A 27939-nucleotide genomic window follows, 5' to 3' on the forward strand; every position below is an offset into this window, starting at 1 on the left:
TTATTACATATGACAAAGAAACTTAGTTTATTTTTCGTTATTACGTAGTCATAATGCTTAGATGCTTGTTTATTAATGTGTTGAAATTACTGCCTGGTACAAACTAATATATAACCTCAACGTTTGGATGGTAATTCTATGTCTGGTCACATATACATTTTAATTACACGTTCGTTCTGAGTAATATGGATTAATTTTGTGGAAACTTTATAGTTTGTGTGTAATACTGCTATTGCTATATTTATGTGTAACATATGGACATTGTAACGTAGAGTGTTAAAAGGTGTGTTCACTGCACAAACCCCAGCGCATTCTGATTGCAGTTTTAGATATTTGAAACCATCACCCCATATTTTCTCCCCCTCAGACTGTTAGTTAGGTCCGTTGCCTGGCTACAGTACAGCCTGAAGGTCTTTTGAATGTTTCTAAAAACAAAGCAGGAGACAGTTCTACAAACACAATGAAGGTTTGATTGGGTGACAGGCTGTAATAACACATCAGCTCAAATTTCCTCAGTCAAGAACAAGAACAAAACTATTCAATTCTCTTCCTCTCTTCCTTGAAGCTGGAATATTATGCTGCAAAAAGAGAGGGCCAAGAGCGGTTATTTGTGATTCTGAGGACTGAAATTTGCATTTTATTTGGTTAAATCGCAACTGAGTATGTGGGGGTGGGTCGGAGACAAATCAGATATATCTCACTTTGGAGTCTTTGAAAATTTGTTGTTAATGTAATAAAAGAACCCGGTTCTTGAATTAAAAATGCAAACGTTTTCTTTTATCGGATTGGGTTAGGATTCTGAGCATTTACATTAAAACGTAGCATGTCTTTATTTAGATAAAAGAAAAAAACTTGAACGCGTACTCTTGGTCTCGTGTACTAACATCACGCGCATTTAAGATTTGCTCGTGCAACTTGCTACCTCAGGCGCGAGCGCTTGCTGTTGCTAAGAGCAACTTGGCTGCTCTTCTGTAAAACAGTAGACAGTCATCTCCTCTTATAAACGTTCTTCAACATTGTACTATACAGAACGTTTGACTTTTAGAGCCATTATAAAGCAACTGAGCTCGATGCGTAATTTCTAACAATTAGTTTCTTCGTAGCGCATAACGCACTTTGGGAAAAGGGTTTGCAGAAGATTTTCAAATCTTAAAGCATTTGATTCAGAATGTCTACTGTGGCTTCAGTACGGCTCCCGGCCATTCAACACCCTTCATCAAGACTTGGAGATCCGGAACTCATCTCTCTCCGGGGTTATTCCACAGACGGCGGCAGAGATCAGAGATGCTGGGTTCCTCCGAGAGGAACCAGACCTCGGTCTCCTGGGACGGAAAGCCTGGACTCTGCTTTTCGCAGTGAGAGCAGAAGAAGTGATATCAGTTCTCTGCTGGAGAAAGGAAAAAGAGGAGGATTAGATATTCCAGAGAATATCCCCGAGGGAGACGAGGTCATCCCCGCACAGGATAAATCCAAACTACCCGCCTTCCGTGAGTCACTAGCCCGACGTTTCTGAAGCTCGTATCAGTATTAAGCTGGTGATAGTGTAATGGTAATGCATTGTGAATTTATGGAGGTCTGGCTGGAAATGAGCATTTCAGCATTTGAATCAGCGCTAGAGGACTGATGTTAAACAGCTGACTGTGAAACATCTGTAGTGTCTGATGCAGATCACGACAGCTTAACGTACACATTTTATTTTAGTTAATTTTGAGGGGGAAATATGTGCAAATGATGGTGTAAATGTAATGGTAAAAGCATTTGCAGCCCTCAGTAGTTTGTTGCCAAATTATGAGATAATTTCAGATTTCAAAACAACATTGTATAACATATAGCCTTTCAGTTATAAAAATACATTCAGTCCATATTATTTTAAAGCAGTTCTTTGATCGTCCCATTTATTAGCCTAAATAAAATAACTACTGGAAAAAGTAGCCCCTTATTTATTTCCAGTCAGACACGACGAAAAGAAATAGGCTTCATTTTGTAAATGCATTCCCTGAAAAAAAAAAAAAAAAAAAAAAAAAAAAAATCCGTAAATAAAATGATTATTATAACCTATACGTTTTACAAGAAAATATTATTTCAGTCTTTATACTTCGATATTTCACGTTTTTTTTTCAATGTGTTACTTGCCGTTTTTTGTCATTATTCATTATTTGCGAAATTTACTAGCATTTTTTAGATGAAAATTGCCTCTACATCTATTTTTCTCGGTAGCCTACTAATGAGCCTATAACGGAGCGAAAAGTCATGAAATTCATTCGGTTTTGGTATTTCTTTTAGATTTGTTGTTTTCATTGATGTGCAACCTGTAAATATCTGTTAACATCTCAAAAATGTCTTTTAGGGTTTCATGACCTTTAAACCCACATTATTAGTAAGTTGTATGGTTATTCAGTCTTACACGTGTTAGTCCACACGAGGGCGCTGTCTCATCAAAGGAATGAATTGTCTAGTGGTCAGTAAAACCAGAGTGTGTCTTTTTGCTCAGTCTCTGATACTTATTGTATAAATACTTATAATGCAGGAGCAGTATACTGCAGGCACATGTAGCCTATAGGTTTATGATTTACATAATTTTTGCATTGTAATATTTTCATGAAAATGACCAAGTTTGGATTTTTTTTTGTTTACTTTGGTCCCTCATTCAAGTAAATAACCTACTGGATGTAGACTACAAAATTCTGTAATTTTTCTGGTTTGTGTGTTTGATATAGTTCACAAGGCAGCATCAGAGAATCGCTCCATAAGTAGAGTCTCTCATACAACACACTCCAGCACTGGGCCATGGATGACGAATCAAACTGATGACCAGGTAGTACACACATTACCTCATAAATGATATGTTAATGATCACTGCACTAAAAACACACTGCAGCTACATACAGTAGCCCAAAAAGTAGTATTTTTTGAATCAATATTTGAACACTTAGTAGATGAATATAATTAAATTTGATAATAAAATATCAGAATAATTAGCTTTTATGATATAAAATAGAAAATATATATACCGCTTCTTAACAATAACTGAGATTGCATGGCAAATGCAAAGTTGAATTTTCAGCATCATTACTCCAGTCTTCAGTGTCACATGATCCTTCAGAAATCATTCTAATTCTGGTTTGCTGCTCAAGAAACATTTCAATCATCAATGAACATGTTGTGTTAGAAAATAATTCTATAATAATTCTAATTCTATATAACAATTCTATAAAAAATTATTTCAAATAAATGTTGTTATTTCAGTTGACTGAATTCTGTTCTTTTTATCATGGTTTCCACAAAAATATTAAGCAGCAAAACTGTTTTAGTCAGTCAGTTTTTATTTATCCCCTTGGGGAAAGTAATTTGCAGCATACTCCCACATACATCACAATCATATATATACTGTATATATATATATATATATATATATATATATATATATATATATATATATATATATATATATATATATATATATATATAGCATATACAAATTAACAATCAATGATTTAAAATTCAATCTAATTTAAGCTGATCAGACTGGCTGACCATCAGTCAAGGCTGGATTTTTTAATAATAATAAGGACCATTATTTATATTTGAGCTCCAAAATTAGTGATATTAATATTTAATTAATAAGAAGTAATATTAGTGCTGTGAAAAAGTCCAGCATAATTTGTTGCAGATGCCATCTGGTATAATATTTTATTTAATGCAATAAAAATAATACTTTATTATTGTGCACATATTGTGTTTGTATAGGTGCACAATGTGATTCCCACAGAGTATAATTCTGAGTGCAGTGCATTAATACAGGCATGTTTTCAAGTATCCCCATGTGCTCTCCTCTCAATGACAAAGTTGCTGGCCTGTGTTCCCCCTTTTGACATCAAAGCCTGGCATTATCCCATTGAGAACGAGAGCGACTGCTCGTGTAGAATAAAACACAAGAACTGATAAAATCTCAGCTGCAGCTCAGTGGTTAAGACCAATGTGTGACAGAGTTTACCCAGGAGAGATATTAGCAAAGAGAGATAAAGAGAGGGATAAGGAGGGAGTACATGTGCAAATGGGTGTGTGAGAGAGAAAGTGCTGCAAATCTGCAGGTGTCTGTCTTGTAGAGGGAGTGTTGTGTATGATTAACCCTGCCAGTCTTATCCCTGGGGTCCTGTCTGTCTGACCGACTGAACCCAGCACACAGGCCCCCTCGACTCCGCCTGGTCACGAGAGCTGCCTTAGTCACACAGTGGGGGTACACACACACACACCCATCATAAGAGTCAGAGTGGGTGTATGGATAAACACACAACCCCTCCATCCCATCCCGCTCACAAAAGAAGCTTGAAATGCTGTCACTCTTCATATTTAATACATTAAGTACTTTAAAATCTTTCAGTTACTGCAAATGAATTTACACGCTACCCATAGGTTCACACATGTTCTCTCAGATTTTACATTGAGAAGAATCTTCTGTGATCAGTTTATGAGTGCTCAGTTTATTTATTTAGGTCAAATTTGCAGATATATTTGAAGAAATGTGAATGATCTCCAGAAAGGAAAAGTAAAATTCGGTCTGCAACATATACACTCTTAAAAATAAAGGTGCTTCACGATGCCATAGAACACTGGTTTCCAATCCTGGTCCTGAGAACCCCCAACACTGCACGCTTTTGGTGTCTCTCTTACCTGACACATGCATTTGAGGTCTTGGAGTCTTCACTAATGAGCTGATGAGTTGAATCAGGTGTGTTTGAATAGTGAGACATCTAAAAAGTGCAGTGTTGGGGGTTCTCCAGGACCAGGATTGGGAACTACTACCATTGAAAAACCTTTTTGTCTAAATAGTTCCATAAAGAACCTTTAACATCTGAAGAATCTTTCTGTTTCACAAAAGGTTCTTTGTGGTGAAATAAGGTTCTTTAGATTATGAAAAGGTAAGAAAGAGGTGGTTCTTTAAAGAACCTTTGACTGAATGGTTCTTTGTAGAACCAAAAATGGTACTTCTATGGCATTGCTGTGAAGAACCTTTTGAAGCACCTTTATTTTTAAGAGTGTAGCAGCAAGAAGTAACAAAAACATACAGTATATTTCTTAAAAAACATTTTTTTCACCATTTAAAAAAAAAAAAAAACTAAGTTTATTCATTCACATAATTAAATTTGCAGTAATGTGTGTAATTTCAAGAAAAGAAAAGTAAAAATCAAACTACATCAGAACAGAGTAAGTAAAACACATGTTTGTGCATTTTGCTTTAATCTCAATTACTTATGAAATAATGTCTTGCAGCCAAAAAAATGCCTATTTTGGTTTGTGCAGCAGTGTGTTAGGGTTCCAAATGAAAATCTGCGTGTTTCTGGAAAAAACGATGTAGAATATTGAGTTTTGAGTTCATAATTTTGTGTTTTTGTAAATTTGTTATTTAAAAAAAAAAAAAAAAAATACAGAAACCACACTAAAAAAAATATACAGATTTTACTCTTTCTTTTAAAGCTGGAGGATGAGTTAAAAGAGCGCATTCAAAATACAGGAGCTCTGACACTCAAAATCCTGTTCAAGAACAACCACCCTGACGGCAAACCTCTGGTCAACAGGTGAAGACATGCACACACACAGATGTAAATATCGGAAATGCTTCCATTTTCTTAAGTTTATTGTTTTCCTAGATCTGCATTACTTGAGATCCTTACAAATTTCCTGAGGAAGCCTGTCACAGCTAAACAGCTGAAAAAACTTCTATTTCGGTAAATAATGACAATGCTCAAACAATTCTCAAAATATAAAATTATGTTTTTATCCTTTAAAAAACTGTCTAATAATTAGTTCTTCAAGATCCTTTCTTGCTCTCTCTCTCTGTAGCCTGCACCTCTCTGACCGAGTGCTTATCAGTTTTGAGGAGTTTTATAGTGCCCTGAAAGACCCAGACTCCAATAAAAGTAACCCCGCAGGTCTTCTTACCATTCCTCAGACAATGGCTCTGCTGAGAGGACCTGCATGCAGCAGGTGAGATCTTTGTCATTTGACGTTTTCTGCAAAAGTTCCCGTCCTCAAATTTGTCAGTCCATTTCAATTAATCGCTGGTATCACTCTTGTCAAGGCTGTCATTCTGTAAATTACATAATTTTACCATAAGTGGCATTAAGTGAGTTACTCTTTGAATCACTGACTCGATTTGTTCAAAAACTGATTCATTCAAGAACTAGGTAGGTACTGGTCTAAAATACTGCGTGTAAAGTGTAAGTTATCTTCTTGTTCATTGGACCCCCCCCCCCCCCAGAATCTAATGCAACATGTTAATGTTATTGAAGTCTACAAATACATTTTAAGATCATATGATGATTATTGAGTCTAAATTGTAAAAAAAAAAAAATAAATTCACACAAACAGTTCTCTAGAAAGAGACAACAGTCCTGGAACAAGATGTGAACTGCTCACGCTCAAAGTTCAGCAGCAGGGAGTGAGACAGCAGCTCAGATGCTCAGGGTGGACAGAAAGCAAAAGGATGATCAGCAAAGCAGCTTACCGCTCTGTTGCCCCCTCCATTTCTCCCTCTCTGTACTACTGCAACTATTGTACCTAACTGTTTAAAGCATCAGTGCAATACAATGAGGCTGTAGAGGGAGTGTGCGATAGTGTGAAAGTTCAGTTGGTGTGTGTGTGTGTGTGTGTGTGTGTGTGTGTGTGTGTGTGTGTGTGTGTGTGTGTGTGTGTGTGTTATACTGATTGCATAAGACCTGGTCAGACCAAGACACACTCCAGCCGTGAGCAAAATAAATGAAATCTCTGTGACTAATCTCACACATTTCTTCCCTCTCTTTCTTACAGACACATTGACTATGAGAGTCCAAGTGAGAGATGGAAAGATAGGATGAGAGAAAGAAAAAAAAGAATGAATAAAAAGACAGCAAGAGAGGGATAAAGATGAAAGAGCAACAGGAAAAGAAGAGAAATGTGGCGCACATAAAAAGTGTGCAAAAGGCAGATTTATGGGTCCATAAGGCTTGAAGAGAATAAGAAAGGATAAGTGAAAGAGATAGAGGGACGTAATAAAGAAGATCATATGTATGATTGACATTGTGTGTATGCGTGTGAGAGACCGACAAAGAAAGGACAAACAAAAACAGGACTTTTAAACAATCTCTGCAATGTTCTCTCTCACACCCCCACACACTCAGACAAAAATGAATGAAAAAAAAATCATTTCGGTAACTTACAAAGCGTAGAAAAGAAACCAAATGAGAAAAGTATAATAAACTATATTTAAATGTTTACTATTTTGAATTAAGCCATTTTATATAAATTAAATAGATTTTCAGTGTGTCAATATTTTGAATATTTAATGATATTTAATGATTTAATGAAAATTTGGGCTCAGGAGGATTTTTATTAATTCTTTATTTAGAATTTAATTCTGCAAGGGTGCATTAAAATGATGAAAAGTGAGAGTAAAGACATTTGTTTTCTTACAAAAGATTTACATTTCAAATAAATGGTGCCCTTTTGAACTTTCTATTCCTCAAAGAAGCATGAAAAAAAGTGTTTTCCACAAAATATTAAGCAGCACAACACTGATAATAAGAAATGTTAAATCAGCATATACGAGTGATTTCTGAATCACAGAATAAATTGCATTTTAAAATTTTAAAATATTAATATATAAAATCTACAAATATATATCTTATATTTATATTTCTGTATTGTTGTATATTTGATCAAACAAATGCAGCCTTAAGAGGCTTTCAAAAATGTAAAAAAAAAAATAAACCGACCACAAACTTTTGACCTTTAATGTAAAAACATGAAAAATGAGCTTCTGATGAGCTGATTGCCATTTCTTCTACTGTAGGTTTCTGGAGAGTATAGAGGTTTTGTGCAAGTCAGACAGTCTTACTGAAAGCTGGATTTCTGCCCCAGAGTTCAGAAATATTCTCAACAAACTCAAACTTCACTTGAAAGATAATGATTTTGAAAAATTATGGAAAAGGTTTGAATTTATTTATTTATGCTTTTATTCAGTTATGCATTTATATAAGATTTATACCATCAAATCATTATATCGAGTTTAAGATTATAATTATCTATTAAAATAATAATAATAATTAAAATGCCTATCTTTTTTAAACAGGTTAGATGTGGATGGACTTGGAGCAGTTAAACAGACTATTTTTCTAAAGAAATTGGGCTTGAGCAGAAGGATTGAACCAAACAATGAGAAAAACTACCACACTTGCATTACCCCAAAACCTGAGGAGACAAAAGGTAAAGTTACATGTTAGCTAATAATAATAACATATGTAGAATACCTGTATCACAATCATAATAGTTTTATTTATTTATTTATTGGATTTATAAAGTATCCTCAGCTGTCAATTTACAAAATAATCAATAGTCAAATTTATCAAGAGAAGTCAATTTACAAAATAAACTCTGCACTAGAACAGCTTGTGTCCAGTCACATTTTTAAGTAAAAGAAATTTAATTATTTTTGTACTATTAATTGAAATAGGTATAGATAAATAGTATCAATTGTCTCCGAAGCAGAGGGAGCTTTGGACAGACGAACTATAGAGGGTGATGTGGTCCTGTTCCTTCAGAGTCCTTCTTCATAGATTTAGCTTTTGCTTGGTTGTTAAATATGAACTCATCAGAAAATTTAATTAACCAGAGAGTTTAAATGGTCATCTAATACATAATATCCTGTCATGTCTTCCTCTTCCCTGCAGCTCCTGGTAGGACACTCTCTAAAGCAGAAGAGGAGCGCCACACATCTGTCGCCATAGAGACCTGGCTGAAGGAGAGATTCAGGGAAGGAGCTCAGAGGATGAAAGCAGAGTTTGATAAACTGGATCCTGAGAACAGTGGAAAGGTAGCAAATGGCAAATGACTTCACAAACTGACTGGTATAGAAATGTCAGTCATATTGGTTCATGCAAATATTGTGTTTTTTGTTTCGTAGGTGAGGGCTGCAGACTTTCTGCAGGTGTTGAGGAAGTTTGACCTGCATCTGAAGAGAGAGCACCTGGCTCTCTTTCTGTCTCAGTGTGGTCTGAAGCTGAAAAAGGGTTGTGTACAGTACTTGAACTTCCTGCGCACCTTCCAAGACAGAAGTTCAGACGGCATCACTCACAAGATCATCTCCAACCCAAAACACCGGTCAGATTTACATCATAGCAATATCCTGATAATATTATTCATATGGAGCTTTGATTCTTCCAGGTTCCCAACACCTGCCATTCTGCAATTTTATTTTATTTTTTTGCAGCAAAGAGAAAACTTTTTTTTTATTACTAAGGTTTTAAAAACATTTATAGCAGTCCTATATTTTTACATTTTCATAATTCATCATACCCTTGTGATTTGTTTTTAAGGACATGAATAATTGAGTTAATTTTGTATTTTTAAAATATAGTGAGTTTTAGAATTTCAAATAGTATGCATAATCAATGGAAAGAGAGCTCAACTCCAACATTTCCAATAAATTATGTGCATGTTTTAAACTTCGCTCAAACTGACAGTGATTTACATGACACATACATAATTAAATAATAACCAAAATCTCTTTTGGCTAATATCAGAATATTCATCAGAAATTCACATCAACAAACAAACAAAACTTTTATCTCACTACCCAACATTTAATATTATTCTGTTCTGTCATCAGTAACAATGCAATGTGGAAACAGAAACTCTGAGTCTTTTCTGTGCTTACACAGAACCCAAATTACACAGACACATCTACAGAAAGTGATCTTTAAGCCTTGTAGTCAAACTCTTTCCATTTCTAACAAGCTTACGTCCCATAGTTCTTCCCTGCCCTGGGTCACCCAGCACACAGGGATCAGTAAACAGCTGCTGAACACTAGGCCTAGCCTGACTGTGTTTGGTTTGATTGGGGTGGTCCACAGCTTAAAGGATTGGCGGATGAATAAAATGGGACAGGCAAACAATTACAAAGTATAGAACCTTTCACCATGGTGACAAAATACAGTGGCCCTAAAAAGTATTGGGATAAGCCACACTTTACAATCTATGAATTTTATTGCATCAGATAACAAAATATTAGAACAAATGCAATCCGTAAACAAAACTTTTAACTTTAATTTATATTTTTGTAAGTATTTTCTTAATCAACTCTGATTCAGCCTCATTTGTAGTGCATGTTTGAACCTTATACGTTTTCGTGAGGAAAAAACATGTTTTGATTTTTTTTCTTTCATGCAGGTTTCATTCCAATGAAAACATCAGTGGTGCTTCCTCTTTAAGTGCCATAGAGGTCAAATTAACTCGCCTGTTTCAGTCAGAGTACCTCTCCCTCCTCCAGACCTTTCAGTGAGTACAATTGCGTTCTCTCTTTCTTCTTCCACTCTTTCTTCTCTTTTCTCCTTGTGTGCAAGTCCCCATAAACATCCTCCAAATTGAGAACAGGTATTAACATTATAATTAAGAAACAATACTAATAACCTCTCTCTTTTAAGACACAAGATGTTTTACTAAATTTTGGGTCAAAGTTTGACATGTTTTTTAGTCTCTTTAATTATAATTTTGCATTGTTACTAAGAACCTCATCACAGAAACCCTTCTGCTCAAATGAGTTTCCTTTCAAACCACTTCAACTCCAAATCCTCTACCTCGAAGCATCTCTCTTGAGTTTGAAAATCCAATTGTCTTACCTAGAGCTTATGTGCTCAGAAAATGCTCTATAATACTTTTACCAATATATGTGTGTATTTCTCTGTGTGTGTATTTGTATAGGAACATTGACAAGCTTAATAAAGGGACTATTAGTAAAGAAGAATTCAGAGCTGCTATGGAGAGCAGGTACACTCTTTCTATCTCTAATTAAGCTGCATGATTATTGTGAGAAAAAGTTGTTTTTCTAAATTATGACAAATTATACATTCACATTGTCTGATCGAGTCTCAACTTAAGCATGTTTGTTTTAAAAATCATTGTCATCAGCACTCTCATTTGGTAACACAAAACACATCAAAATTACAAAAAGAATATTTGTTATTTGTTATTTATTTTACAGTTTTTTTTTTTTTCTCACAAATAGCAATTTCCCAGCAATGTCTGCCTGATAAAATCTTTTGGCATAATTAGAAAATGTATACTATAAATGTACGGTGTTTGTTTATGTAGGTATGTATTTTAAATCATTTTAAGTCATCTTGCGGCCCCCTTGGAAGTTTGAAAAGGCCCCCTAGTGGGCTCTGGGCCCCTGTGAGAACCACTGTACTAAACCATCATCTGTATATGCTGAATTACTAAATTGTTAAAAAGTATTTTTCTTAAGTCATGCCTCAGTAATCCAGAACTGTGACTGGTGCCCCCTCAGAAAAGCCCCTGCCTTATGTTGTCCAAAATGGAGTGAGAACCTAATTTACTCAAATTACTAAAGACTGAATCTCCACTGTCTTTTCTCTCTGTCCTTTAAAACACATTTACCTCACCATAATCCTCTTTATTTGAGTATGTAGTATTGTAGTCAGTGTGGACCGTGTCTGTCAGATCTGAAGGACAAGCTCACATTTTTATTCATAATCTTTGATAAGTTAATTTGTCTTTATCTATGTTTTCTGGAGCGAGTGATGGTTGTAGTTTGTGTGAGTGAATATTTGAGGGTGTGCATACGTGTATGTAAAGTCTAATCCCTTGATTGACTGACCAGTGTGTGTCCAGCTCTGTGCGATGGCCGGGTGAAGAGGGCAGCTGACCTTATGACCTCTTGACCCTGCAGTGTACGAGAGGGTCAATGAGTGGCGTATGCTTAAGGCCTGCTGGACTGGCCAGCCCTGATGAGTGGACTCTCAGGTTGTGGTGACATCAGTGATCCCATGCTGACCTTCCCCTGACCTTTACCACAGGTTTGGCCTGGAGATTTCCGACCCTCAGTTTGAGCAGCTGCTGGACAGGCTCCCTCTTGACCGCCATGGAAATGTGCAGTACCCGATCTTCATGGCAGCTTTTGACACCAGGTACAGGCCATTTTGACCGGTAAGGTCAGCATTTGTTGCATCACTGTTCACTGCACACTAGCTTTGAATTTGAATTTAATTCTTAATTTAATGTAGGTATCATACTCAAGAATTAAATATATGAACATAGTAGTACCACAAATATTACACATGAAATTGACTAAGGCGGCAAGGTCTCCAACACTGTTCAAGCTTAAAAAAAGTCTTGTTTACATTTTTATGGGCTCTTGCAATCTGTTTCAGAGATTTATAAACTCAATAACTGATGGAAAAATAGTATGGAATTTGGAAAAACATAAACAATATAGTTTCCTTTATTCATTTAGATGTTTCAATTCATGACCATCCATTTGTGAAAGTAGTTTACAGCTAAAAGGCACTGAACAGAAATTGTATATACTGCACATATTTTTATCATTTTGATGTAATTCTGCATATAACACAGTTCATGATGAATACAAACATGGCACATTTAAATTTCTATGTTTTACTTTTAAATAGTTAAATCACAATTATTTTATTTTATAGACTTTTACTCTAGCTAAATACTGAAAATCTAAGAGAAATTATAGTTATATGAAAATATAAAAATAAGAGACAACACCAGCATGAAGTAAACTTTCCTTTGCAAATCATTTATATGTAGCTTTATTAACCAGTTTTTACTAAGTTTCCTAAAAATGTAAAATATTTTCTGATCAGCAGACAATACAAGCCATCATTTAAATGAAACGCTTTGGAATTGTATTGTGTCCAACTTAAAGTATGCTTTTATTTGTGTGTGTTTGGTAAATATGGCTACAACAGTTTGTGTGATTTGTATTCAGGAAGAGGGAAGAGATTAGGTCTATAGTGACATCATGCTTCAGGGTGGCTCTTTTCTTTGCTTTTGTATTTTTGTCATTGTGTTTGTCTGGTTGGATGCCACATGCAGAAAAAATAAGCCTACATTAGCCTAAAAATAATGCTTAGGTTTATGAAAATACTTGCACAAATATAATGTGTAATTGATATGACTGAAGCTGATTTGCAAGAATAATTATCCTAGAATGTAACAAGTAATTTTTAAACTTATTTTAAAGTATTCGCTTCACGGTTGTCCTGGCATAAAGAATTTTGAATTCAAATAACAAACAATTTCCAAATCAACAGAACTTGAAAGATATTGTAATATCTTTGAACTAAAATTTATGTTGCTGAAAACAATGGTAAACCATAGGTGAAATAAATGCAACACATTAATTTGTTGGGGAACATATAAATAGACAAATATGAGAATAACCAAATATGGTACGTATTTGTTGCAATGAGTCCCTCACATTTGTGTGTTTGTGCTAAGATGCTTAAAAATGGTTGGATATGAGAATTAGGATCTGACCACCCTGGGGGACCCATGTGAACTCCCCTTACCACCTTATGAATGACCAACAATAACCAACGCAATGTAAACGTTTCTTAAATAGAACAGGGTAATGAATTTTAATCTGCTAGAGTAGCAGCTCTGAGACATGCGGTTTTAGTGTGTGTGTTTCTAGGGTGTGTGCACGCATCAAATGGGGGCGCAGGGTATTAGCTTAGCTGCTCATTTTATTTTCTCTCAGTGTGTGTAGGGGATAAAGACCTAGAGAACCAGCCTGGCTTAGTTGACAGGTGACAAGGGTTATACTGAATGGGGATTTTGTTATACTAACAGTGGGGAAAAAGCCCATGCACCAGGGGACCTCCTGAATAGAGAGAAAGAAAACTTTAAAACTTCTGTACTTGCAGAGAACAGTGAGAAAGGCCAACCATGCCCAGCCAATGACAGCTACAAATTCTCACTCTCCCTCTGTCCCATGAGAAATGCTAAATAATTCATGCTAAAGCGGCCTGATCCCAGTGTCAGTAGTTCCTGTGTGGCATTTCCTCTGTTCGGGTGAAACTTTGACATGTTAGTCAAACAGAGCTTTAGCTGTCAACATTCAAACCTCGCCAGATTAACACCTCTCACATCCCCCTCTAGCTTTCTTCTGAGTTTAATCACATTATTGTACCTTATATTAGATGTTTAATAGCAACAATAAAAAATGAATGCATTTGTATACATGGAAATAATGTTTTTTTTTTTATTATTATTGATCCAGTTTATTTGTTACTAGATCTATCTGTCAGGAAATATCGGATTTTGCTGTAACCAGCTCAGGTTAGTTTCTATCAGTTTCTATCAGCCAGAATAGCAAGAGCCAGGTGATGAAGTGGTGTTTATAATGAGCAGAAATTCTAGAATAATTTTAGTTGTGTCTTTGTTGAAGCTTGGACTAGAAAAAAAATCTAAATGTGTTGCTGTAACAAAAAAGGGAATGGAAATTTACTGCTGAACTTTCTCAAGCCCATATCATATCATATCATATCATATCAAATATCATATCATATCATATCATATCATATCAATCATGTCATACCATATCATATCATATCATATCATATCATATCATATCATATCATATCATATCAATGTTTCAAAAGTTTGATGTCAGTATGATTTTTTTTTTGCCAGCATTCAACTGATATAAAAAGTGACAGTAAAGCCATTATACAATTACAGTCTTTTTAATAAATCTAATCTGAAATAAGTCTTTAAAATAAATGCTATTCTTTTGAATTTTCTATTCATCCAAAAATCCTGAAAAAAAATGTATTGCAGTTTTCACACAAAAAAATAAAAATTAAATTAAATGAAAATATTAAGCAGCACAACTGTTTTCAACACTGATAAATAATAATAATAATAATAAATATTTCTTGTGAAGCCAATGAGCATATAAGAATGGTTTCTGAAGTATCACGTGACAGTGAAAACTAGAGTTATGATGCTGAAAATTCATAAATTACATTTTAAAATATATACATTTTTTTTAATTGTAATAATATTTCACAATATTACTGTTTTTACTCTAGTTTACTGTAATATATTCTATTTTCTCATTCCTCTTTGAGAGTTCAAACAAATATGTTGCTTTTAAGAAATTCTAACTTTTTGAGAGGCTAGTAAGCACCATCTGTTAAGATGAATTTCTCACATCATTCACTTCTTCACATTTGCATGTTTGACATAATTAATGTTTGTTCTTTCTGTTTGAAAAGTATAACGATCTGATGAATAAATCATCAGTTATTTACTGTTTGATGACCTCCATCATGAAAGATTAAACTATATCAGTCTTTTTGTACTGTAAACTTTTGGTAGTTAGAAGATGTGTAGTGTTAAGAGAGTTTCATTAGCCACGATTTAACTGGATTTATTTATCTCTCTCTATAGTTTTAGAGGGTGTTGAGCCTCTCACAGTTTGTGTGGTCCCATAGTGAGGCCGAGAAAGCAAGCAGTCATAGGATGGGTAGATGTCAGATCTTCGTGTGGGAACCTCAGACGTCAAAATCCCAGATACCCCACCCTAATCTCCAGCAAAACATTTTGTTTTTCCTCTTTCTCTCTCTTCGTCCCCTCTCTCTCTTTCCTCTCCTCCCTCCACCTATTTAGGGCTTTAATTTTTATTCATGGGGTGTGAAGGGGTTGAGACAGGGGTGTGGGGACAGAATCGGGATGGAAGGGGATAACTTCTTGAGCTGGGTCCAGGGCTCAGACCAGCGCTGCTGACAATGGCCTCAGTGTTGTGCTGGGTGTTGTGAGCAGGCCGTTTGGACATTCTTCCCCTGTCAGTGGAAGCAGATCTGGGAGGTAGCGGTGCCCGGGATTACCATCTCATTAATAGCAGCCATGACTTTTGTTCAAAGAACGACTTGTGTAATGTTGCCGTGTGGATGATGGGTAATCCGCTGAAGCTGCAGCTGTAGGGGACACTGGACACAAACACACACACACACACACACACACACACACACACACACACACACACACACACACACACACACACACACACACACACTGTGACTATACAATGTGACTCCTTTTATGAAAGAGGCATTGAAAACATTCAAAAATTTACAGATGTCGATATTGACAGGCAAACTGACCATCAACTGCAAACCAACCTAAAAATGAATTTTAATATCAAAACTCCATTAAATGAAAGCATGGGGCAGCTTAATTAGGGAAAGACAGTAACCGGTCAGTCTCTTCAGATCTACAAACCCCATTATTATAAAGAAACTTTTTTTTTGAGTAGCATTTTATATATAGCCCTTTTTTAAAGAACATAATACTTGATTAAAGTATTAATCAAGTGTTGATTAGTACAGCAATATATAGGTGGATATAGAAAAGAACTGTATATTGAGTATATTGGATTTGTTTTTATATTTTGGTTATCTTGTTGCTGTTGTTGTGGATGTTTGCTAGGAAGTTTAGGTGGTTGCTTAAGTAAAATCAAAAGACTGATTGCTTGGGAAAGTAATTGCACACTGCATTCACATCATATATCAAAGCAGAAGATATTTTCCAATTGTTTTTGTTTATACAATGAAAGTCAGTCTGGTCCCAAACAATATTTTTCAAAATATCTTCTTTTGTGTAGTATAGGAAGGAATGCAAACAGGTGTGGAACTACACGGAAGTGAGGAAATGATGACAGAAATTAAATTTTGGGGTAAATTATCAAAAGTAAATCACACAAACACAGATTCTCAGTCTGAGCTCCCGCAGCTCACTCATGTGGCTCTTGTAGTCTCTTTCACACATTCCTCTCTCCACACACACACACACACACACACACACACACACACACACACACACACACACACACACACACACACACACACATACACACACACACACACACACACACACACACGTCTCCTGCTCTCAGATGGTGGCCCAGATTAAACAGAACAATACAGACCAAACGTGATAAATGTGCATCTACTTATTCCTCTCTTTCACTCCCTCACTCAGTCCATCCATCCTCAGACGAGATGAAATGAAAGCGAAATAAGCAGCCCATTCATACACCAGTTATCTCTGTGGGCATCTGTATCTCATCTCTGCGAGTGATGGGACTCCTCCTTACCTCTTCTTTTAATTTCAAATCCCTCTATCTCAGCTTGTGGAGAACAGTGGGTCCGCAAGGAGTTCAACCGACCCCTCGTCTGTTAAAACAACATGCTCTCTCTCCTCTCTGAAGATCAGTCGTCTGAGGCAGAGAGGGGTCAGCCAATGACTCTGAATCAGATCTGAACTTGGGTGGCAATCCGAATATAGAGTTATCTAAACAATGTAAACATGTCTAAATTCAAAACCACCTTCATCATACAGTTTGAACTGGCAGAACTGAGTATATGGGGTGAGAACATTTTTAAAGGCAAAACTATACTAGCTACAGTTTTTGTATAATAACATGTATAAAATAATTTAAATAGATTAATTTCACTTCCAGTCGTTAGGATGAAAATGTTTCATGAGCAATTGGAGGTTTTGACATGAGGTTTTGACATGATTAAGAATCCTTAGCAAGTCAAACTAAGAGTCATGTGCCCCCTTATGGGCATGAAAGAGACATGCATGTGAATTACCTTAAGTGATTATCTGGAAAACAAATGCAAAAGCTGTTAATTTGTTTACTGTCTATAGCAGTGTATTCTAGCTATAAGTAAATAACTCAACAGCTTATTATTATTATTATTAATTTTTAATTATTTTATGACTTCTTAAAAAAATATTTTACTGTTTTATTTGACTTTATTAGTATTTATTACTATTATATTTTCAGTTTTCTTTTATTATTTTTAGTTATTTTATTTTTAGTTTATTTTAGTCCTTCAGTTCATATGTAACATCACATCCAAATATCTGCTTAACTTATGGGAGTGACTAACAACTTGATTTAAAATTTTCACTTTATATTTTAGAGTTCAATTTTTTTGGAAATCTTGTAACCTGACTCTTTGGCTCATTTCACTTTTAGTAGAGTGTCTGTTTGTGGTATATGCTAGTGTGATGTCACGTCCTGCTGTGTTGGTTTTGTGGCAGGGCTGCTGGACATGGGCGTCCTGCTGAGATGTCCGTGGCTGGGTCACAAGGTCTCTTCCCTCAGCTTCCGACAGGTCCACTAATAGACTCAACCGCTGAATATGATGAATTAACCATATTTAGCTCTATATCTGTTCTGCTGTGACAAGCAGACTGACAAACAGAGACTCACTCTTTGTTGATTGCATTTTTCAGGAACTTTTCTCACAGAGCTTTCAGTTAACTCTTATGTTGGCTCATTCAGGTCAGCTTAACTGTTGAAAAGAGCGGTTTGTCTTGAGAAAATCCTGAAGGCACGTTCATGTTGTCATCGGCACAATGCACAAACACAAACTTAATGCCTCTTGCAGTCAGTGTCACTGCCGTTTGTCTCTTTGAACTGCTATCAACATTATTTGAAGCATCTGTCTTTTAAATCTCACCATCTTTCTCTGTCCCTCCCTTGTATTTCTTCCTTTTAAACAGTGCGTCTAACTCTACTCTAGCCCGTGACCTCTCAAGCCACAAGTCCGCCCACCTTGTTCGGACTGTGGCCTTAAGATGGCCCAGATCACTGCCCTAAAGCCTAGGGAGTGGTTGTCCTCTCTTGAGCACAAAAGAGCCACGGCTATCCGCTCAGCCGAGTGCGGCCCCCATCAACCCATCCAAGCGCACAGGGAATGCATTAGCCTAGGCTGGGCTTTGTGCATCCAATTTTTCTCATGTGCTTCTTCATAGCTTCGCTAACACTTCAAGACCATCAGGTGTCTGCCTGGTTTGACCACTCCAGTTGCTCTCAAAGCGGTCAGCACAGCAAGGCCGCTTCGGTGTCAGGTCTTGTAGCTCTCCCTGTTCGCCACTCAAGCGAGAACAGCACAAAGCAGGTCGCTCATTCTAAGGGTTCCTCAGGGCTTCTCTTATATTGTATGAAGTTATAATAAAAGATCTAAAAACCAAAGCCATGGTCTCAAGGACTTTTTCTTGCTCCCTCAGAAAAGGAGTTCCCAGCCTCTTCCAGGCAGCCGCCCAGCCTGTCTTGAATCATAATTCAGGCGAGGAGAAGGGCTCAGGAGAGGATCGGAGTGACCATGAGGTATGATCTCATGTGACTTCATCTGTTGTAAATTCCCAGATGTACAATGCCGCTTTACAACCTAAACAATTCAAAAGTTTGGTAATGGTAAGATTTCTCAATGTTTTTCAAAGAAGTCACTTATGCTCACTATGGCTGCATAAGTTTGATCAAAAATGCAATATTATTAACAGTAATATTTTGAAATATTATTGCAATGGAGAATAACTGTTTTCTATTTTAATATATTATACAATGTAATTTATTTCTGTGATGCAAAGCTGAATTTTCATCTTTTTTTTTTTACTCCAGTCTTCAGTGTCACATTATCCAGACATCATTCTAATATGCTGATTTGATGCTCAAAAAACATGTTGAAAATGGTTATCCTGCAACTGTGATATTTTTTTCAGGATTCTTTGATGAATAGCTCAACTTTGAATGGCAGTGTAGATTTTCCCAGAAATAACTGTCTAGAACTATCAGAATATCTATATGATAAATTATTATGATAAATATCAGAACAATTATTATTATTATTATTATTATAACTTTTTCTTGAAAATATTGATGTCTTTTATTGTTTAAGGGTTTTCCTTACACTATATATTTTAATCTAAATCATTTACAGTACATCAAGAAATACTCTTCCAGATCAGTACCATTAATGAACATTTCTTATGTTTCAGCTGTTTAGTCTGGTGAAGAGTTTGGTGGCAAATCGTTACAGAGATGTGCTGAGAGAGTTTGAAGAACTGGATGAGAAAAACACCAGACGTCTCACTCAGGAGGACATGTACCAGTTACTTAAAAGGTGACGTACCACATATACAAATAATAATAATAATAATATTAATAATAATAAATGTTCCCTCATATTTGTTTTCTTCCATATTGCAAAGATTTTATTGTCTGGTCACAATACATACTTGTCAGTATTTATCACTACACTCTCAGAATAAAAGGTACAAACGCTGTCAGTGGGGCGGTACCTTTTCAAAAGGTACACTTTTGTACCTTTTATGTACTAATATGTACATTTAAGGTACCAATATGGACTCTTTAGGTACAAAGCTGTGCCTTTTGAAAAGGTACTGCCCCAGTGACAGCTTTTGTACCTTTTTTTCTGAGAGTGTAGAGCATAATAGTAATAGTACCTGGCTATAAGAACCAAAGAATGCATGAAAATCAAATTATAATTAGAATAATTGATTTGTTTTCAGGCATAATGTCTTCATTAGTTCTTTGAGTACCTCAGTTTGGTAGTCAGTACTTCAAAAGATTATCTGGGGGACATTTATATAGTTGTCTCCAACACACACACACACACACACTATTGAAGAAGTACTGGAATGTGGAATGCGTTCCTTCTCATTGTCTTTAGCACCATGCCGAATCAGCTGTTGTAACACATGCATTCCTTGTGTGTCTCACAAGACCCATGCAGTCCACCCGAGTCTCCCAGCCCTGGTTTTTACAGAGCTCTTGCACTCTTTTGTCTCCTAAGACAATGCCAACGGAAAGCAGGCCTTTTCTCTTGGCAAATGATGCCTTAATTGTGCAAGTTAACAACCTACTCTCTTTTTTTCCCCATGAATGACAATGTGTTTGGTGTACGGAGCCTGAGAGAGCTGTTGGCACGGTGAAGTTCTGAAGCCGTTGGTTTTCTATGGCCTACTGCATGCTTGTTTAGATGTTCCCATGCCTGCTTCACGTTGAGCTACACTGCTGTACTATTCTATGTATCTCTGTTGCTCCTCTAGTTAGAGGTATTGCAAACATTACTATTACTCTTTCACATATAGTTTTTTTTTTCCTTAAGTTCTAGCCCTTAGTATTAAACTACTACATGACTACTAACTACTACATTATTTACTACATAAATAAAATTGTATTTTGTCTGGCTGATGAAATCCCCCAGCAAAATTCCATAGACTTGCATTGAAGGACGAGTCCCAGTCATATCTAGAGATCAGAATATTATAGTCGTGTGGCTTTTTTAGATTCCATAGACGCTTTAGAGGGCCAGAAAGTAACACCCCAACAATCACTTTGCAACTACCTGGAAGACCCTAGCAACATTTTGCATGGCCAGAAAGCACATTTTCATCAGTGTATTTTCAAATTGAAAGCATGTATGTTTATTTTTAAATATGTATTAATTTATACATATTTAGTTTCAATATTAGTTATACTTATTTTTTATTCATGTTAAATATTCCTGACATAATCTTAAGGATCTTTTTTCTTTTCTTTTTTTGTCTTTTCCCCTATTTATTTATTCATTCATTTGCATTACTAGAAAATGACTTGGTGCCTGATGGTCATATCACAATAACTGTGATTTTAAAGTTTTTTCCTGAGAGTTTGAACCGTTTGATGAGATTTTTTTCTTTGATATCTCTAGACAATTTCACCAGCTACACATTTTTGAATGTATGCACCACCAAAACTATCAAAATGAATTAAACTGCAAGAAATTACAACATGTTGATCGTGGAAGAAGTGTGTTCTTTGTCATTGTCTCTATTATTTGCAGTTTTTGCATCATGTAATTGGTTTTTAAGCGATTCAGTCTCTTAGGCTCTTGTACCTGTCATCTATTTTTATATCAACCCTCAACCCTTGTCTCTTTCCTTTAACAACTTGTCTTTTCTCACATCTTTCTCTTTTCTTTCTTTCAGTCTGTGAACTAAACATGTTGTTGTGGTGACCTGAGTTAAGAGTCCTGAACTCTTCTGAACTGTTCACCCCATGTGAGAAACTCCTCCATTTCTATAAATTATTGATCTGTTTGTTTACTCTCGTCCCTCCCCTCCCTGTGCTGTTTTTGCAGCTCTTCCTTTGACCCTTTTGTGATTTCTCTCCCACCCTTTTTTCATTCTTTTTCTGCATCACTCTCTTTTATCTCTCTATTCATTTTTTTGGCTGGAATATGGCGGCAGGCCTTAAAGGAGTCGTGGTCTGAATGGGGGGCATCGCGAGTGGATTTGCATAATCTGTGGCGTGGCACTGGTGCACAGACACTGAGAGAGACGATGCCAACCAGTCCAAGGTGAACTGAACTCTCCTCGCCAGCTCAGAGATTAGTGACACTAACAGGCTTTACAGCAGCCGAGTTCACAGAGGGTTTGGCTGATATATCAGTGCCAACTTCTCTGGCTCTCACAGTATGTGTGCGTGTGTGTCTGGTGAGAAACTGTTGCTTCCTTGATCGACTAGTACAAGGCAGTGACCAGTGCATATGTGTTTGTGCACACGTACTGTATATATGCACACATACTCAACGCAAGGCTGAAAACTATATATAGTAAACAGTTAAATAAATAAAACATAACCTAACCTAATAAGTATAACATTTTAACATGCTGCAGGGTTGTATGATACAGACGTGTTTGTTTGCTGTCAGATCTCCTGTGTTTTCTCACAGTAATGTTTTTTCTTTAGGCGTGACATTGTATTGTGTAACAGTGTGAGAGAAAATGTTGCTTCTATGCTGTTGGTTGCCAAGTTTTAGCTTTAATACTGCTTTAAATAAATAGGGCAAGGGGGTCTTTGGGGTGTGAAGGGGTTTAAAGGATATAGTGTTCACATTCTTCTAAGAATTTTAGGTGTATTCTTCATGTAGAGTACTCTTGAATCCCACTATTCTCTCCCTTTCCCTCCTCCCATCATTTATTCCTCTCTCTTTGTTTTTCATTCTTCCTCTCGCTCTGCTCAGGTTAGAGCTCCATCCTGAGGTAACTCGTGGAGAGGTCCGAAGGTTGTGGTCCTCCTTGTTCACTCAGCAGGATGGAACTGTGGACTTTCAACAGTTTATACGTCACTTTGGCCCGTCGCCCAAATCCTGCTGTTACCCCAATGCCAAGCACAATCCCCCCAAACGTGGAGACAATGACTTCATGCGCCTCTCCAAAACACTCAACTGCGTCTCAGATATACTTGTGGATGCTCTGCGGGCCAAGGTGGGGGTGTAAAAATATCTCTGCGATGGTGTAGAGTTCTTAGCTTGAGAAGAGTTGAGATATGATCGTTATTTAAACAGTTTTCTGAACCTCTTTCTCTCTCCTTCTCAACAGGTGGAGTTGTCTGTTTCTGAGCTCTGGACTGAGTTCTCTGGAATGGATTTTTCTGGAACAGGTTTTGTTAGCAGTGATGAATTTAAAGAGATCCTTATGAGTCTCTGTGTTCATCTCAGTCAGTATGAGTGTGATCTACTGGCCAGGAAGTTTGACATCAACCATGATGGCAGGTAGATACATTTAAATATATCTGTCTGTCTATCTGTCCATCCAGTTAGAAGTTCAGGACCCTTCGGCAGCTTTACATATTGTATAAAGCAAAGTAAAGTCTACTTGTGAAACTTGTGTATAAACAGACAGATAATTTGTGACCAGGTCCAAAACCAACAATGTTTTACCCATTTCGAGTAAACTGACATGAACAATTGTGAAAGAATATGATTATATTAATAGTAATATTGATAGTTATTAATGACTTGAAGCACAGGAAACACAAATATCAAGTTGTGTTTGTGATGAATTACTTTTTCTGAATTTGGATCAAGCCTATCAAAATTCACATTCATCTGTATGAGGCGGCATAAATGAGCATTTCAGGTCCTCCTGAAATTTGTCTTTTTTTTCCTTCTCCGAACAGCGTATCCTACACGGAATTCCTCAAGCCTTTTCTATCCCAGAGTCAAATATGGAAGCATGGATCCAATATGGCAGCTGCTCTGCAGACTCCCAGAGACCCTAAAGAAATGTCCACCTCGGAAACATTAAATCGCAGGATCCGGAAAAAGGTGAAGCATTGTTTATTGGTGACGATCAGTGCGAATACATGTATGAATGTTTATTTTCCTCATGTGTTGGTGTTATAGCTCCAGCGTAAGGCCAGGGCTCTTAGCAAGGCTTGTGCCCGGCTGGATGGCTCCAGCACTGGGCTTCTGTCTACAGCTGAGCTGGGTGCTGTGCTACAGCTGTTTGGAGTGTGTCAGAGCCAAGAAGAGCTGAGGAGTGTGTTCTCTACCCTTCACACACACCCGTCTGGACTCCTAGACTACCGCCCGCTCCTAATGGACAAACACGGGACATCCAGTCACAACCAGCAGGCCAAACATCAGCTCAGCCAAAGGAGTCAATAGGTCAGAGGTTTCAAACAAATGATGGCTACACTGGCTTAGTAAATTTGTAAGTTGGAGATGTCACAATTTCTTTCACGTAAAGAGAGATACAAAACACCTTAACCCTATTGGCTTTATGCAGAAAAAAATAATATTCAAGTAATATTCATGATATAAACGTTAATATTGTATTGCTTTATATTAGATTAGGTTACAGTATATGACTTGGGTATCATTGCTTTACAGTAGTGTGTTCAAAGCAATACATAATAAATTTTATTTTAATGTGAATTGATTTATGTTGTAATAACTCCAAATTGAATATGCATAGAGATGCTTAGATATGAAATACTTTTGTGACGTGCTATACTACATCTAAAACATTTTAAACAACATTTTGCTGATTTTCATGATTATTTTGCATATTATTTGTACTATGCAAACTCATTTGTCACAATGCAGGACTGCTTAAAATGAATCCAAAAATGTCAAAATAGTTGGATAAATTAATAAAATCAAGATGAGTATTTCTAGATTAAGAAGAATAAACCATGATAGATCACTGCAGTACAATATTTCATATTGTTGAATGAGATTGTTTGAGACTTTAAAATCTTGTCAAGCATATTTTTTGTAAAATTCGGACTACTGCTATAGGTCTGATTAGGCCCTCAGGCTGATGTCCTCCTCTTGTGTAATTTGTAAAAGTGTCCATCATACTGAGTGAACATGGGAACATGAAACACCACACCACCATGTCGGTGTTTCATGTGCCTCCCTGCGGTGTCAGATGTGTTTAGTTTAGAAAAGACCCATAGTTTTCTTAACAAAACCGCTTGCGTATAAATAAAACTTCAGATGAGAAGAAACTTTCTTGGCTGCTTTCTTTGGCATTTTAAGATATTTTACATGACAATAGAATAAAACCCTGAGCCATTTTAGCTCTGCTTCATATGTTTTGATTCATACTGTGTGATGAAGCTAAAGAACTCTAATTTTACCAGCTTTTCTCCCTCCGCTTAACACAGTGTTCCCTCTGCGGATTTAAACTAATATTGGCTTGTTGGTCACTCAGTGCTCTTTCATCGCTTTCGTCTTTCATGGCATTATCGTTTTTCCCATCTGCATGCCCTCTTTGTCTTCTCTTCGTCTTCTCTCTTCTTTTCCACACCAATGTTTTGAACACCGTTTGGCAAACAGCTTTGTGTTATCCACCCAATCATCCATTCATCCATCCATCTATCTGTCTGTTCATTCATCAATTACTCGCTCTGACAGCTGGATGATAGACACCTGTGCTTTTCTTCCAAAAAGTGACAATGTAGGTGTTTGTGTTGTATATACAGAAAGACAGAACCTAGTTTTCACTTTAGACATGAGAGGGGGAGTTTTGATGCATCGTTGATTCTTTTTATTCTACTTTTCTTAATAATACTTTTGAGGATGCATTAAATTGATCAAAAGTGCCAGTTGAGACATTTACAATGTTAGAAAATATTTTCAACATAATAGTTACACAAATAGTCCTTAATGAAAAATATGGTTTCCGTAAAAATATTAAGCAAGAAATGTTTCTTGAGCAGCAAACTGGCATATTAGAATGATTTCTGAAGGATAATGTGACACTGAAGACTGGTGTAATGATACTGAAAATTCAGCTTTACCATAGCAGGAATAAATTACATATAATATAATATAATATAATATAATATAATATAATATAATATAATATAAGTTTATGCGGTTTAAGGTAAAAAAAAACAAAATAACAAAATATAATATAATATAATATTCATTTGAGTGTGTGGTTGTGTCCTGCATCCCAGTCTCATGCCTGAATTCTGGCCCTCTGTTTAGGAGATTTGATTTCTTGGAGGCTGATTATTTTTCTTCAGGTCCACTCAAGGATGAAGCCCAAGGAACCCAAGATTGTCTTCCTTTCAGCTCCATCACAATGGAGAAACCCCCTTCAAAGTACCACAACCTCTCCCGCCTTCTCTAGAATCCCTCTCCCTCTTGCTCCCTTTCTCTTTCCTTGGTGCTTTCTTGGAAGCTGGTGCCATACAACTTACTTAAAGAAGGACTTAAAGGCGATGGGATGAATTCAAGCTTTGAGAAGGAGGGGTCCCAGGTCCCCTATCTGGAAAGAATCACACCTGTTTTGTACCCATCGTGATATTCTAGGACAGTATGTCCCTTTAGTGATATATCAACGCTCTTTATCTTTGTCTCTGTCTCTCTCTGTCCCCTTTGAGGAGATCTGATTGATTTTGGTTTCTGGTATTATTTGTTGTGTCAAAAGCATGTGGGACGAGGGTGGAGAGGGGCGTGGCTCTCTTCTTCTATGCCATTGTAGAGGCTAAAGAGAGTAAATCCTCTACAGTTAAAGAGGGAGAGACACAAGTGCCAACATCTCAGAAACAATCAGCGTCATGGCTGACTGAAACCTGGTAAAATTATATGCAATGTGGGTAGAGTTCTTTTATTTTCCACCACGGTGGCCGTCTCTCCCCTAAACTAATCCTGACCACAGTGAACAACTGTCTGTATGATTTGCTAAAGTCAAGTATGGAAATTACACATATTGTCCAGACTGATTCACATATTACATATATAATGGCATAATACGGCCTTAGCATATTTTGCTGTGCATTATTTACAGTCAATATTCTTGTACTTTCACAGTACTTTACTATGGTCTTTTCTTGTAAGTTGAGCTAGATGATGTCATTCCCTTAAATATGAAAAATAAAAACATTATTTTAATAAGGGGCGATGTCAGCAAAAAGAACATGCAGGGAAAAATAGTACTTGTCTCAGAAAATGCAAAAAACTAATAAAAATAAAAATATTCTGGAAAAGAAAAAAAAAACTCCATTGCCATTCAAAGGTTTAGGGTCAGTATTTTTATTTTGACTTTTTATTTGTTTGTTTGTTTGTTTGTTTATTTGAGAAATTCATGCTTTATAATGTCTTGTTACAAAAGATTTCTATTTCAAAAAAATTTCCGTACAAGTTTCCAAAAGAAAAAATATTAAATAGCAAAACCGTTTTCAAGAAGACTGCAGTGGCTACTAAAAAATTCAGCTTTGACTGCACAGAAATAAATTACATGTTAAAATATATTAAAATAAAATGTTATGTTCAATTGATAAATAAATAAATACATAAATTGTTTTTAATGGGTGGTCTAAATAACCCAATAAAGTGTAATGGTAATGAACAAGGTCATTTAAAATGGTCAAAAAATAAATAAAATATAATAATAATACTTTTTAATAAAATTGTGAGAAGTTGTATGTGTGTGTATGAGAGAGAGGGGGGAAGATAACTCGAGAGTAGGTTTGTGAACCCTTTTGGATTTTTGCATTGCTTGTTCATGACCTTCATCTAACTCAGTTATAGACCAACATAATCTGACTTAAACTAGTAACACATAAACAGTTGTACTTTCCACACTTTTCACTGCTGAAGACAGTGAGAATTTATTCAAAGTTCTGGGTGGGGAATGTAAGTGGAGCTCTCTTTTACAACTTCTCCAAAAGCTATAATTGGAGTGAAATAAAGAGATGAAATAAAAGCATGCAAAGCCTGGTTACTGACAAATCTGTTCTTCTCAAGAATGGTGGGTTAGTGTAAACCATGCTTCAATCCCAAAAGACCATTAAAAAATACAGGTGCACAAAGCTGGGAAAGGCTAAGAAAGCTTTGCTAAAGACCTGGGTCATGAACCCACAAAATGATACAGAAAATTATGGACTGTTGCTACTCTCCCTAGCAGCGGGTATCCTGCAAAGCTCAGAAACAATATTTGGGGCAAAAAAAAAAAAAAAAACTG

The 27939-nt window shown here is 36.3% G+C and overlaps 1 protein-coding gene across 1 annotated transcript; it reads left to right on the forward strand.

The window, feature by feature from the left end:
- The first annotated feature begins 31 nt into the window (after window positions 1–31).
- On the forward strand, window positions 32–24275 carry LOC109085645 (EF-hand calcium-binding domain-containing protein 6-like). Its single transcript, XM_042766529.1, has 18 exons — window positions 32–1487; window positions 2718–2815; window positions 5476–5576; window positions 5649–5726; window positions 5842–5985; window positions 7829–7966; window positions 8108–8241; window positions 8706–8848; window positions 8939–9135; window positions 10204–10311; window positions 10735–10800; window positions 11850–11960; window positions 18895–18994; window positions 19663–19787; window positions 22695–22938; window positions 23053–23225; window positions 23633–23780; window positions 23859–24275. The coding sequence occupies exons 1-18, from the start codon at window positions 1169–1171 to the stop codon at window positions 24120–24122; spliced, it is 2691 nt and encodes an 896-aa protein (XP_042622463.1). The 5' UTR covers window positions 32–1168; the 3' UTR covers window positions 24123–24275.
- The last annotated feature ends 3664 nt before the right edge of the window (window positions 24276–27939 follow it).

Source organism: Cyprinus carpio, chromosome A1 (assembly GCF_018340385.1).
Source record: "Cyprinus carpio isolate SPL01 chromosome A1, ASM1834038v1, whole genome shotgun sequence".
Classification (NCBI taxonomy): domain Eukaryota; kingdom Metazoa; phylum Chordata; class Actinopteri; order Cypriniformes; family Cyprinidae; genus Cyprinus; species Cyprinus carpio.